Genomic DNA, 15,552 nt, shown 5'->3' with positions numbered 1-15,552 from the left:
TGGCGGGGGTCTGTAAACAATCGAGTCTTGACCACACAATCTAGTGGCAGGGTTCGAAATACCCCATATATTAGTGTGCCATGGCACGGTAAATACAGAAATGGCACGGCTAAAAAATGTTCTTGGTGCCCTTTTGACATGCCTAATTTTCTAAGAGACATAACTCACATTTAGTCATTTAATCCCCAAAACAATTATTTTTTTCCTAATTGAATAATACCATACATATTAAAATGCCCATAAACCCATTTCTTTATTTAACAATAAATTTCAAATGATCATCATCATTGTCATTTATTCTAAAAACATGTGGGCATACTTGATTTCTGAAAGGCACACCTAAAATATTTGTCTGGTGCCCTAAGGCACACTTAGAACAAAAAGTATTTCTATCCCTGAGTGGTCAGCAACATGAGCATTGGGATGTGTCAACCAAATCAGCGAGTCTGACCACTCGATCCTGTTAGTTGCCTTTTACGACAAGCATGGGTTGCAGAAGACCAATTCTAACCCGGATCTTCCTGGGTAAGATTGGAGGCTGGAAGAATAACACAAAAAACCATAACTAAACAAATGATAATTTATTAGCATGACAAAAGAGAGACGTACAGTACACCTTAGCAACTGGGATCCGATCTACAGGCCGTGACAGGCTACATCCACTTCGACCTCCCATTTTCACCACCCTGATACTCCCCAAATATTGTTACTAAACTTTAATGAATTTATTTTTACAGCTTTTATTTATTTTAACACAGATGTCAACAACATAGACAAGGAAATTGTGAGATACAAATATTTATGTTTACAATGACAATGTTATAACATATGTCGGGATGAACAGTGTCCAGTCATCAGTATCAGCCTTGATCGTGGAGAACCTGTCATTGCTTGCACAGGTTCTGGATGAAATGTGAAATGGTGACGTTAAACAAGTCTCTCTTTCTTCAATGAGATATTAACCCTGGGACTTGTGAAGCTCATTCATAGCCCCTGAAACAAACATGGACAAAAATTATTTCATATTACACAATATTGCAATTGTATTTCTCTGTTTAGTTTTAAGACTTAATATGTTAAACAACTACTGGTTTTTCAAGCCAAGTTATCCCCAAACTGATTCCTGCATTCATCAAACATGAGGTGGCTTAATGGTTAAAGCGTTATTATTATTAGTGGTTAAAGTGTTAGCTCATCACACCGAAAACACGGGTTCGATTCCCCACATGGATACAATGTGTGAAGCCCATTTCTGGTGTCCCCGCCGTGATATTGCTGGAATATTGCTAAAAGTGGCGTAAAACCATACTCACTCACTGGAATGATACCCACAATATTGATCACAGGATTGTGTAGTCTAAACTCATGCACTCACTCATCAAACTGATTGTCTCCATGCAGGGGTGGAAATAACTTTAAAATTGCTAGTGTACTCCGGTACAATGGCACATGTAAAATCACTTGCCCTGATCATTTTTCCACTATACTGGCCGTTTTCTTGTTGATTTTTAAAATAAACAACATTATTAACATCGGAAAGTCAACTGGACACCAACAGAAAAATACACTGGACTCAGGCAATGAGTTATTTCCACCCCTGCCATGGCTCTGTTCAAGAGGCAAATTTGTTTCCCCTCCAAAAATTTGGAAACTATGCTGTTTGAGCCTGTCATGCACACAAATGTAACAGTATCACATAGTCATTTTAATGTGTTTCCAAATTAAAACACAAAAATGGAATATTTTTTAAACCAGTTGAAAGGAAGCTAAAATGTGTCCATTTAATTTTAATTAATAAATTATTCAACAACCACAGAATTGAGCAATCAGTTCGAACCACCCAGATGCTGATGCTAGTCAAATAAGTCACTGATATTAGGTTTGTGCTTCGGCAAATTGATAACCACATGTTTTAAAGAAAGATATTGCGTAAGTTTTCAATTTAACACCGACGTTCTAACTTATAAGTGCTGCATTCTTGTGTGAAATTCCACAGAAAACTACTTAAAACAACGGGACACATCCTCGATAATCTCCAAGGTATACGTTACGATAACTCTCCACTATACCCTGGATGCATCCACGGCTTGGGGCGATGATTTTATTACCTCCCTTGGCTGGCTTTTTATCCAATCAGGTGCCTACGCTGGGAAGTTGAGCGAACCAATCACAACTCACTTTCGCTACTCAAATTATCTAACCGTTTAAACTTGGCAACACAATTGATGCAGAGGTACTCTGAAAGAAGTAGAAGGAGTTCTTTCATATAGTTTTTAAAGTTTCACATCTGTGAATTTGTCTTTATTATTTCCCGAAAAATCTGAGTCACACTGCGAACAAACTTTCGCGACTGCAACTGCTATCTTTGTTGACACTGGCAAGCTCGGCTGTAACGGCGGCTTAGCTGATTGGTTACTGTGAGAATGCGGAGCCAGCCAAGGGAGGTAATAAAATCATCGCCCCAAGCCGTGGATGCATCCAGGGTATAGTGGAGAGTTATCGTAACGTATACCCTGGCGATTATCGAGGATGACAGGCACATAGCTCTCACTAAAATTTATAATATAATTTTCAGGTACTAGAGTCTGGGTCGGGTTTTATTTCCCGGGTACTCCAGTCTGATTTTTGCTACCCTTCAGAGCCCTATAAGAAACAACCATGAAAAAACAGTGTCCTTGTCATAACCCCAATGTTAAAAGTTGAAGATTAAGGGGTCCCAGGAATAACGCACTCTACAGCGACAGCTTTAATATAGAACACTGCTGGGGTTGGATGTGTTTCAATACTTACTTGATCATGTGAGCCACCTCCCAGTTGGTCTGTGATACTATAGGCCCCTTAATAGATGCTCCATCCTTTGTCACTATGGCCACTTGGTACTGAAAGAAAATACATGATTATTATTAGCCATTTCTGTAGGTCCTTTTACGATTCACTGGTGTAGCTGGTGAAACGAGCTATATCCTGTTATGAATTCTTGGCTTGGGACACAAGAACTAGGCTTCACACATTCCACCCATGTGGGGAATGGACCATTGATTTCGCATGACAACTGAATGCTGGACGAAGTTACAAATGATCCTTGTGTTATGTATTTATGATAATAGACCAGATATATTTCAATTCATTGCTGATCCGTGAAGGTTAGGGTTAAAATATTGATCTTCAGTAACCCATGCTTGTCGTAAATGGTGACTAACAGGATCGGGTGGTCAGGCTCGCTGACTTGGTTGACACATCATTGGTTCCCAATCGCGCAGATCGATGCTCATGCTGTTGATCACTGGATTGTCTGGTCCAGACTCGATTATTCACAGACCGCCGCCATATGGCTGGAATATTGCTGAGCGCTGCGTAAAACTTAACTCCCTCACTCACTCAATTCGATGCAATTCTAGGGTGTGTAAATATAAAGATTCTGCTCACATGGGTGTCAATTGCATTTATCATCCAACTTGTAAGATAAATGGTATCTGACAGATGCTTGTTCAGTGAGTGAATGAGTGAGTATGGTTTTATGCTGCTAACAATATTCCAGAAATACTGTGGCATATCAGAAATTTTTCCTCACACATTGTACCCATGTGGGGAATCGAACCTACGTCTTTGGAATCACGAGTGAATGCTTCAACCACTAGGCTAGCCCACCACCCTTGTTTAGTTGTGAGTGAGTGAGTTTAATTTTACACCGCACTCAGCAATATTCCAGCTACATGGTGGCGGTCTGTAAATAACCGAGTCTGGACCAGACAATCCAGTGATCAACAGCATGAACATTGATCTGCGCAATTGAGAACTGATGACATGTGTCAACCAAGTCAGTGAGCCTGACCACCTGATCCTGTTAGTCGCCTCTACGACAAGCATGGGTTACTGAAGATCAATTCTAACCTGGATCTTCATGGGTCCCTTGTTTAGGAACTTTTACATAACCCAGACATGCATCCTACTACACTGTATGTACTATGTACCTTGTTGAGAGACCTGGCATCCCTGTAGTACAACAGACGCAAACATTTGTCCAGCAGCTGCTCTGCCTCCTCCTGGCTCATCTCAGGCTTCTTCTCTAGCATCTCTCATGATTGGCTGGAAGTATCAACACTATGATTGATATTTTCTGATTAAAATGAGTGAGTGAAATTTTTTTTAGATGAACAATTACAAAGTGTGTGTGTTATCCTATTTTCTGTGATTCTGATTGGTTGATGTGGAATCAAAACTGCAGGAAATCGGACAAGGGGCTGCTTTTCAAAGGGGTGTTTCCAAATTCCAGTGACCTCTATTTTGGCAACTGAACTTTTAGAAATGATACTGAAAAACCATTGTATAGGAACTCCTTACTTTTACCTTTGAGATTTGGCTATTTTCTGGCCATTTCTAGGCCATTTTTACAATCTGTTACTGTTACCGTTTGCTAAATGCACAAGAAACAAAAACATTCTCAAATGTATTACCTGTGCAATGTAGGCTCCATAACCAGTAGCTATTGAAGTTGACTGGTAGGCAACACCAATCTTGTCCACGTAACCCAGGAATCTGAAACCAAACACATCACAAGCTTTAATTCAAGGGAACTTAGGTTCCGGGCAACTCAATTCAGGAAGACATGGAGTGTTCTGAGGTCAAAATGAACAAAAGCGTGGTTGGTCTGAGACAAGTAAACTTCAGGAGCGAGTGAGTTTTGTTATGTGATGATTTTAGCAATATTACAGCAACACCTTGACAGAGGAAATCGGAACCAAACTTTACACATTCTACCATGTGGGAATCAAACCCAGGTCTTCAGAATTGATAACCTTGAATGTGAATGTGGGTGATTGGACAGTCTAGAGAGTGGTGAGTGAGTTTAGTGTTATGCCGCTATGAGCAATATTCCACAATATTATGGCAAGGGACACCAGAATGGGCTTCACATATTGTACCCGTGTTGGGAATCGAAATCCGGTCTTCGGCATGACGAGCGAATACTTTAACCACTAGTCTACCCATCTCCCCTCAGTCTAGTAGTTAAAGTGTTCACTTGTTTGATTCCCCACACGGGTGCAATGTGTGAAGCCCATTTCTGGTGTACCCTGCCGTAATACTGCTGGAAAATGGCTAAAAGTGGAGTAAAACAATACTCACCCACTCACTTACTCAATGACCTGAAATGTTCTTGCACAAGAGCTTAAAATCAACAACCAATACAAATACATCTCCTGGATACAAGTTCAGTACAGATCTACATTCAATAGCTGCCTTGTCTAAGCAAATCCTTGAAAATGAAACATTTTACCAAGACTGGGTGTAAAATAAATGGTTAGCTGGGAAAGATGTTTTCCTTTGTATTCAGACAGAAAATCCTTGCGCTTTAAGAAATTACAGTTTGAGAAAGCACAGTCAAAGTTCATGGTCAGTACTGGTCAGAACACCAATGGTATTTTTGAATATGTCTGGGCATTTAGTTTTCAAGCAACATCATTCAAACTGAACTGAAAAGAAATGTGCAGTCATTTATGGTGATTGATTGTTTAATGCTGCTCTGGTGGCAGTCTGTAAATCATTGAGTCTGGACCAGACAGTGATGGTGAATAAATCCTGACTGTTATTATATATTTACCAAAATTCAGGATTTAATACAGCTGATAGTCAAGAATGTGCTCAGGAGCAAGACAAAAGGTGTTCCATGTGTCCAAAGATAGCTAGTCCAGCACAAGGGGAAATACACCTACGGTTCATCCTTGTCCATGCCCCCAACAACGAAGACGTTCCAGAGAGGGTTGAAGTTGCTTCTCCTGTTGTAGAGGACCCGAGTAAGCCAGGAGAAAAGACTCCTGGGTGTGTAGCTGAAGCCATCATTTAGACACTCCTCGTCAATACTGAAACAAACACAATTCAAATATCCAATTTACTTAAATCCATATCACAAGTATTGATGACACATAATTACAAACTGGAATCTTACGCATTTTACACAGATTGCCATGCATATCCTCAGTTGTTTGAAATCTTAAAGTGATATGCAGCATGCTCAATCTTTTCTTATTTAAGTCTTTCAACTTAGAGGCTTGGTTTATGGACCTTAAAAATCACAAATTCATCAAACTATATCATCAGAATCACACAGTTTTCTTGATACTGACAACGGTAATGATGTCTTTGACAACAGAAGTAACCCAATGTCTTCTATGACTAAAATGTTTTCTAAATATAATCATTGTCATTAAAAACTCTGAGAAAACTAAATATATCCATTACAATACATCTTGCCCTCTCTCATATTGTCCAAATTATTCATCAAAAACTGCTTAAAGAAAATAATGTCCTCCTTACACTCTCTGGTTGATGATGGATCGTATAAACTGGAAGTCAGCATAGTCTCCACCAGCACCCAACACTGTTGTCTCGTTCACCTTCAATACACGAGAGATGTCGCGGAAACGTGCCATTGAGCCATATGACCCAAGCATATCAGCTGCAATGGCTATGCCACCATTGAACTTGATGCCTAGAACTGATGTACCAGTTACAATTGGATACCTGAAAATAAAATACAGAGAGATTGGAAAGATTTCCGCCTGTAACTGCCATATTTTCTTCTAATCATTCTATGCCTAAGAATATAGGCCTATGTTCTTTTTATAAAAAAACCCCTAAACCTAACCCTGAACCTAAACCCTAACCCCTCGAAATTATCCTAATAAATAGAATGCATTTCATCTTAATTCAAGTGGGGGAACTCTTCACCATCTGGACAATATAAATATACAGGAAATACCAGTACTGTTAATCACCGGGCATTTTCTCCATGTCCAAATTGTGTCTTATTCACTGAAGGCAACAGTATATGGAACTGATGGTAATAATATAAAAAGCAATACAAAACTGAGTTGTTTATATTTTGTGACAACACAAAGTATCATCATTACTCATGATTATAGACAAACAACTCTCTCAAATTACAAACATTGTAGTGATAGTGTCACACATCTGTCTGCATTGTCTGTGCCAGAACCTTTTGAGCATTACCAACTATGTGTGAATGCATTGTAGTCCCTTTTCCCAAATTAAACATAAATAAATTTTGATTTATCTCGGAATTTTAATTAAATGTGACATCGAAATGATCGAATTATGGACAGTGAATAATTCCACACAAAATAACGTAGTGATCACCGAAAAAGTATTACAAACAGTAAACTTCATACCTCGGGTATCAAAATGATTGTAGTGTTACTGTGACCAAACTGATGTCGGTTCGTTGCGGTTATGAAAAATACATTTTGCAGTACGGCATGACAAATCAAAATAGAGCTTTGCGTTCGTGTGCCACTTGGTCATATCTGAGAAAAACGTATAATTTCTATTTCAAAGGGTACTGTTAGAATCTTACATGGTTCTCTGTGTTCCCAAACTGCTGCATGACGAATTGCTCTGATTGAATTGATACAAACCACCGGGCTGGGGACCATTTCCCCACAAAGGAGACGGTGTTCCGAAATGAGTCGCCATGTTTCAACTTCGGGATATATATTACATACCCCTACCACTGGTATTAGTTATAGAGATTAGTAGAGATTACTTTCAATGTTACACCTGTTAAATTAACTCATACAATACAGACAATGATTCATTAAATAAATACAATTGTAATGTACCCTTATTTTATCAAATGCTTGAAATAAAAGTACGTTTTTCTTTTTGGCGCACAAATAGTTTGTACATTTGTGATGAGTTGATCGACAATGGCATTGTGACTAAACAGGGGCACGTAACTCTAAGTCACGAGAAATGAAAACTTCAGGCACAGTTTCTGTCAATTTATTAACTTATCGGCATCGGTAAGAGAGTTTTGGTCACCTGTGCGTGATTAAATGTCAGTAAGGATTGTGCCATTTTTTTCAAGAACACAAGATGTCTTTGGACGTATTAAATTGGCAACTGTTATGTTAAAATAAGCAAGAGATAAGGCACACGGCAGTAATACGATGATAGATTGATAATTGCCATTTCCGAAATAAAGATACTGTGTCAAAATGTCACAGGCTTGGACGCTTGACGTGGGCTCAGAACTAACTCTGTGTTCAAAGAACATTTTGCAAGATTACTCTAAGTATTAGAAATACATGTATATATGAGGCAGTTTTATACAACCAAAGAGATTATGATATCATTTAGTGGCATTTAGAATCTTTAGTATAAATGAAGACACCCCTACCACTGGTATTAGTAATAGAGATTAGTAGAGATTACTTTCAATGTTACACCTGTTAAATTAACTCATACAATACAGACAATGATTCATTAAATAAATACAATTGTAATGTACCCTTATTTTATCAAATGCTTGAAATAAAAGTACGTTTTTCTTTTTGGCGCACAAATAGTTTGTACATTTGTGATGAGTTGATCGACAATGGCATTGTGACTAAACAGGGGCACGTAACTCTAAGTCACGAGAAATGAAAACTTCAGGCACAGTTTCTGTCAATTTATTAACTTATCGGCATCGGTAAGAGAGTTTTGGTCACCTGTGCGTGATTAAATGTCAGTAAGGATTGTGCCATTTTTTTCAAGAACACAAGATCTCTTTGGACGTATTAAATTGGCAACTGTTATGTTAAAATAAGCAAGAGATAAGGCACACGGCAGTAATACGATGATAGATTGATAATTGCCATTTCCGAAATAAAGATACTGTGTCAAAATGTCACAGGCTTGGACGCTTGACGTGGGCTCAGAACTAACTCTGTGTTCAAAGAACATTTTGCAAGATTACTCTAAGTATTAGAAATACATGTATATATGAGGCAGTTTTATACAACCAAAGAGATTATGATATCATTTAGTGGCATTTAGAATCTTTAGTATAAATGAAGACACTGTTGACATATTGTTTAATAGAGATCACTGAACAGGCTAGAATGCACTTTACTGGGCGCGCAGCCCTCGCTGCTTCCTTTACGATCCTTAGGGTTAGGGTATGGCACCCTTTACGATCATTAAGGTTTAGGGTTAGGCACCCTTTACGATCCTTGGGGTTAGGCACCCTTTACGATCCTTAGAGTTAGGCACCCTTTACGATCCTTAGGGTTAGGGGTAAGGGTTAGGGTTAGGGAACCCCAGCAGCGCTAATTAATCTGAAAAAGTGCGCCCGGTAAAGTGCAGTACTCCCTCAATCTCAAAATGTTTTATGTAGTATGTGTCAAAAAAGTGTGACTCTACTATAGTCTGTTTGCAGTGAAAACGTACTGATGAATTTCACTTTAAGCAAAAAAGTAATTCAAATAAAGTGAAATTAAGATTGCGAATCCTCATAATTTTACCATGCCAATTGCACATTTAAATCTTAGAATTTTATTCAACTTAGGAAAAGAGTTGTTTAACATACGATCATAGTTTCAAAATGCTATTATTGGTTTGTATTACTAGGAGGTAAGCGCAGTAGTTGGAACAGTAAAACAAATGCATGTGCGATGCGTGATGAGCATTAACTTAGACCAGCCCCGCTTGTTCTCGGTGTTTCATGTAATGTGAATACCCCCGATTATGATTCAGTCATATGAATAGATAATAAGAGACATGTATTGTTATGCTCTTCCTGACTCTAAATGACTGCCTCCGTGGTGTAGTGGTTAGAGTGTCCGCCCGGAGAGCTGAAGGTCACGGGTTCGATCCTCGACCGTGTCATACCAAAAGACGTTAAAATATGGTACTTGTTGGTCCCTGCCTGGCTCTCGGCATTAATGGGTACAACAAGGACTGGTTGGCTCGGAGTCAGTATAATGTGTCTGAGTGGGGTATTCATGCTTCACTGCGGCATGGTATCTCAGTGGGCTAGCACTATAAAACCAGCTTCAGTCTGGGCTAGTACAAGCAGCCGCACATACACATACGCATGCATGCACATCGTCATATGAGCGAAATATTCTCAAGCACGACGTAAAACCCAATTTCACCTCACATCACCTCTGGCTAAATATTATGTTCCAGTTGAGCTACTCTCCTCAGAATGAGTGAGGATCAGACCCCTGAAGTAAAGCAGGAGAATGAAGCGGAGAATGAAGGGGAAACAGTGTTAACTGCGGGTAATGGTGGAAATCTTTTCATCTGCATACATATTGAAATGCTTGTTAATATCACATATATCTGCCAATGACTGTTATTTTTACTTATTCACTCGCTCTCTCATTAAACCCCCTCCCACTAACAGCCCCACCCCCACCTCCCTCCCTTACTCATCAAACCAGCATCCACTCACTCACTCACTCCTGTTCGGAAGTTTGATCCGTGAAGACCAAGGTTAGATTAGATCTTCAGTTACCCATGCTTGTCGTAAAAGGCGACTAACGGGATCGGGTGGTCAGGCTTGCTGACTTAGTTGACACATGTCATCGGTCCCCAATTGTGTAGATCTATGCTAATGCTGCTGGTCCAGACACAATTATTTACAGACCACTGCCATATAGCTGGAATATTGCTGAGTGCGGCGTAAAACTGAACTCACTCACGCACTCTGTTTTGATTTCAGAAGAGACAGAAAGGGAGATAACTCCTAAGCAGTCAGATGACCAACTGCTAGAAAAAGAACCAGCAGAAGTTGTAGAGACTGCTGAAGAAGAACAAGAGAAGAGATTGGAGGAAGACTTGGGTGAGACTCAAAATAGTTTGTGAAGTTAATTGATGCTGTTCCAACATCATGATATTGCTTCAATAGTTCCAAAAGGATCTATGTAGGATTGCTTTGGGGATGATATATACTAAGCCCTATGTCTACAACAAATGTTTTAGATTAATAACAAAATAAGTACTTGAAAAGGCTTGCAGAAGTTGGACAAACAGGAAGACATGACATGTTTTATGGATAACAACTTCTTTTTTTTTTCTTTATATGACGTTTCAGAGCCTGATGAAGGAGCAAGAATTAGCTCTGAAAAGTTGTATAAATAATAAAAAAGAAGTTGTTATCCATAAACCGTGCCCTTTACTCATACTAACAAAATAGCTTACTGAACATAATTTCGTACAGGGGTGTGCAAGCCCCTTTTGTCCTAAAAGTTTATTAAATGACCATTGAAAGGCTCGTGAAAATGAAGTGTGCTCTCCCCCTTTCTGAAAAAGCTGTATCCGCCACTGCAATGATATTTTTTGTTTCCAGAAGTAACAGTTGACCCTGAAATTGTTGAGAAACTAAGCTCAGGATTTCTTCAGACTTTTCTCCCTACTTTGGAGAAATCGAAGTCATCGCTTGAGGAAGTGCTGTAAGTATAACAGTAAATAAAACATACCCAGTGTTTTGGTGGGAGGGTTGCTTGTGTTGATACCCAGTTTCTGTTGTTTTTAGTCAAGATATGACACATTGAAATTTAATTGGTGACCAATTTTTAATAGCCTATGGACTTAAAGGCCAGGGTTCAAACCTATACACAGATGGGATGTGGCCACCTTGCCTTGTCAAAGCTGTCTTTCGATGCAAAGCATCGTATTCAAGTACATTCCATGAAATATCACAAAATTGACTTACTGGTTCATGATAAAATTAAGCCATAGTGTAAAGAAGTATGTTATGAAGGCTCACGGTAAAATGTATGGATGCAGACAGCCTACAAAACATGTTTATACCAATATGACAGTCGTAAGTCTACGTTAATGTATGGGAGTTGCGACACGCATTGCACTAAGATCGCTCTTCGGATGATGGGTCCTGATACACAAGTTGTCCCTTGGGTAACGACAGTCGTAAGTCTATGTTAATGTTAATGTATGGGAGTTACGACATATGTAGCACTAAGATCGCTCTTCGGATGGTGGGTCCTGATACACAAGGTGTCCCTTGGGTAACGACAGTCGTAAGTCTACATTAATGTATGGGAGTTACGACATATGTAGCACTAAGATAGCTTTCTGGATGGTGGGTCCTGATACACAAGGTGTCCCTTGGGTAATGACAGTCGTAAGTCTATGTTAATGTATGGGAGTTACGACATATGTAGCACTAAGATCGCTCTTCGGATGGTGGGTCCTGATACACAAGGTGTCCCTTGGGTAATGACAGTCGTAAGTCTATGTTAATGTATGGGAGTTACGACATACATAGCACTAAAATTGCTTTGCGGATGGACCGGCGAGTCCCGATCCACAACACATCCCTTGGGTAACGACAGCCGTAACTCTATGTTAATGTACAGGATTATGTACTTAAGATGGGTCTTAAAGGGTGGTATGTGCATATGACATGAAGGTTCTGTGTGAATGTGATGTTTGAAGGTGGTATGTGAATGTACTCTGTGAAGGTGTACTGTTATCTGAGGGTGTCGGGGTGTTCTACCCTTCTCCCTAGGCAATCTGTCTATCCACTCTTGTTCTGGGGATGATGTAGCTAAGATGGATAGTCAAAGATAAGTCCGGTATGTTGTTCAAGTCCATTTATTTTGGAATGAATTCTCACACAAAGGTCCTCAGATATTGCCTAGCTTTCCTGGTCTACACACAACACTGATTCACAAACTTCATGGAAGAACTTGTTGGATTCTTGTACAACTCCTAATGTTACAAGTTCATCTGAGCCATTCTCTCAATATACAGAGAGAACCTCTCAAGTCAACGGTGGGTTCCAGAATCGCGCTCTCTTCCTCGACTTCTGACAAAACTGTATCTCTGACAATTTTGGCTCCTCCCCCCGAAATAATGTCCTACGTCATACAAAAATGACTCATATCCAATCTTAATAATTAGTTACTTTCATTAGTCCCTTTCCGAGACTTCATTTGTTACCATCAAATTCTTCCAGTTATAAAATGACATTGCTAGTTATCCTTAAGCCATCCATCAACCAAACATTGACATATCTAACTAATATTTCAGACTGGTAGGCGCCAGAAGATACTTAATCAAATCATTTCAGATCCAATGCGTGCCCCTTTATTGACAAACTGATCAAACTGACCATCTGTATCCCAAATGTCCATCCACACAATTGTGTAGAAACACCTGTTTGAACCTTTCACCCTCATTTGTGTCAATTCAGAGAAATTGTTATTCCCCAAGAAAAGTAAATCAATAAGAGTTCGGTTAGCTTGGTCAGTGCACTTTCCCAGTACATTCACCCTTCTTAACTTGACTTCAAATTTTCCTTAAATATTTATAAAATGTATATAATGTTTTCAACTCTAAATATCCTGGTTATAGTACAGTACTGACGTTGGGTTCCAGGTCTAACCAGAAGATCCTGATAGACACTGTGGAACAGGAGAACTCCAAGTTCCAGGAATGCCAGTCTATGGAAGAACTCACCCAGACAGTAAGATCCAACCCAGTTGTTCCACACCAGTGTGTGTGTTGTTTAGGAGACATGCTTCCTTGGGTGTGTTTGTGACAAGATGCACTCAAGTTTTCCCGAACACGTGGTATCATCCCTATTCTTCTATTGTCTTTGGTCCATGTACATTTTTCAGTGTACATTTACCTCTGTATAAAGTCCTAATAAACTTGGGCCGGTGCGGTAGCTTGGTGGTTAAAGCATTCACTTGTCACGCCGAAGGTCCAGGTTCGATTCCCCACATGGGTACAATGTGTGAAGCCCATTTCTGGTGTCCCTGCTGTGATGTTGCTGGAATATTGCTAAAAGCGGCTAAAACCATACTCACTCACTCACTCACGCCGAAGGTCCAGGTTCGATTCCACACATGGGTACAATGTGTGAAGCCCATTTCTGGTGTCCCCGCTGTGATGTTGCTGGGGTATTGCTAATGCAGCATAAAAATATACTCACTCACTTCTAATAAATGTAAGTAACATTGTTGTGGAGGGTACCACTGTTAGTGGTAATAGTGATAACATTTGGCTGACACAACATTGATGATGATGATCGTGATGATGATGATGGTGAGGAGGAGGAGGATGGTGATAATGATGATGGGTAGTGATGGTAATGATCTAAATGATAATAATGATCTTAATGATGATGATGATGTTTCAGATGTTGAAGGCAAGGAAGTATTACAATAAACTGATCACCATCAAGAAAGAGATGTCCAATCTCCATGACAAGTCAGGGAAGCTCAAGGTATGAGTTGTTTTGGTAAAATCCTTTGTGGATTTTAGCATGTGCTTCATTGCAAAGAACTATCAGGAGGAGCAACATTGTGCTATTGTGTTAAAGCTACTTTGTGTTATTGTTATACATAAGTAGGTGGTAAAGCTAAACTGTGTTATTGTGTTACAGAAGAAGGTGGTGAAGGTACATTGTGTCATAAAAGCAGACAGTAAAGCTACATTGTGTTATTGTGTTACACAAGCAGGCTGTGAAGCTACATTGTGTTACAGAGCAGGGGAGTGAAGCAACATTGTGTTATTGTGTTACAGGAGACAGTGATGCTACATCGTGTTACAAAAGCGGGCAGTTATGCTACATTGTATTATTATGTTACAGAAGTAGGCAGTGGAGTTCCATTGTGTTATTGTGTTACAGAAACAGGCAGTGAATCTACATTGTGTTATTGTGTTACAGAAGCGGGCCGTCAAGCTGCAGCAGCAGCGTCAGAAGGAGGAGCTACAGAAGGCTCAGCAGCGGGAGAAGGAGCACGAGAAGGAGAGGATGTTGGCAGCGCGGGTTGCTGGACGCACAGACAGCTGATGCAGGCGTCCATGACACCTCTTGCCGGCTTCCAACACCTGTCAAATACTAATACTGCTTCATGAGAATCTATCACGTACCCATTCCACAAGTCAATGTCAGGACTCAGATGGTGGCAATCCTATACTGATGCATAGGAGTTACCATAGATGTAGCAATATGATTGGGTTATGGAATAGGATTGTGATAACCTTCGATCAGTCTAAGTAAACTTAGGCTCAGTATTATTCGTTACACTGCTATACTGAGTCTAACAAACCCCAGTAGAAGGTCGCATCAGCTAACCTTTTGAATTGACCAATCAGAACACAGGTTACCAAATCGCGAAAGATAACATGCGCACATTCTGTTTGAACTTTTACCTCGAAATCGTTTGTACTTGAACAATTCCAAATGCTATTTTCCGCACGATGGCTTCCGAGTAATACACATGGAGGACGCCATTACCCACAACAGTGAGTAAACAGTCGCTGTCATCTTGCGTAAATATAAGATATTATAGTAACCATGTCATCAGAAACCCCAAGGGGTAGATACTGCAGGTCAAATATCTGTGTTTTATGAGGATTTTCGTTTGTTGCCAACGAACCCTAAATAGTAGCCGTTGTCTGATTGGTTATAAATCCGTTTGGCCGTCTCGTGTTTGATTGGATGGTCATAGGTCGCTCAAAGGTTAGCTGACTCGACCTTCTACTAGGGTACTTAGACTCAGTATAACAGTGTGAGGAATAATATTGAGCCTATGTTTACTTAGACTGAACCTACGATATTACCATAACTGAAGCCTTGGGTTTGACTCAACAATGATTTCAAAATTCAAGGTTAAGCTCAATGCTCAAAGGAGTCCCTCCCCAAAGCACTCATACTGCTACTGCTGTTGTACGTCCATGTTGAAGTATTTTATTTTTCCTTATCCTGACTCATGCTCTTTTGCTTGT

The 15,552-nt window shown here is 39.8% G+C and overlaps 2 protein-coding genes across 3 annotated transcripts; one reads left to right on the top strand and one right to left on the bottom strand.

Annotated features, from left to right (window-relative positions):
• Nucleotides 1-566: 566 nt before the first annotated feature.
• On the bottom strand, nucleotides 567-7,529 carry LOC124288293 (proteasome subunit beta type-4-like). The gene is given in 8 exon segments (XM_046724811.1): nucleotides 567-993; nucleotides 2,791-2,879; nucleotides 3,972-4,068; nucleotides 4,070-4,086; nucleotides 4,455-4,536; nucleotides 5,712-5,858; nucleotides 6,313-6,519; nucleotides 7,373-7,529. Coding segments are annotated over 8 exon segments (771 nt in total). The 5' UTR covers nucleotides 7,492-7,529; the 3' UTR covers nucleotides 567-980.
• Nucleotides 7,530-7,783: 254 nt separating this feature from the next.
• On the top strand, nucleotides 7,784-14,935 carry LOC124288296 (biogenesis of lysosome-related organelles complex 1 subunit 6-like). Of its 2 annotated transcripts, none has more exons than XM_046724815.1 (7): nucleotides 7,784-7,820; nucleotides 9,973-10,067; nucleotides 10,511-10,630; nucleotides 11,138-11,240; nucleotides 13,192-13,279; nucleotides 13,958-14,044; nucleotides 14,489-14,935. In XM_046724815.1, exons 2-7 carry the CDS (start codon nucleotides 9,992-9,994, stop codon nucleotides 14,612-14,614), a joined length of 600 nt encoding a protein of 199 aa, XP_046580771.1. In that variant the 5' UTR covers nucleotides 7,784-7,820; nucleotides 9,973-9,991; the 3' UTR covers nucleotides 14,615-14,935. The 2 variants fall into 2 exon arrangements, with proteins under 2 accessions (XP_046580771.1, XP_046580770.1); XM_046724814.1 differs by lacking the exon at nucleotides 7,784-7,820 and adding an exon at nucleotides 8,415-8,491.
• Nucleotides 14,936-15,552: the final 617 nt, after the last annotated feature.

Source organism: Haliotis rubra, unplaced genomic scaffold (genome assembly GCF_003918875.1).
Source record: "Haliotis rubra isolate DU_JTF1 unplaced genomic scaffold, ASM391887v1 Scf414, whole genome shotgun sequence".
NCBI lineage: Eukaryota > Metazoa > Mollusca > Gastropoda > Lepetellida > Haliotidae > Haliotis > Haliotis rubra.
This window is presented reverse-complemented; position numbering and strand designations above follow the sequence as displayed.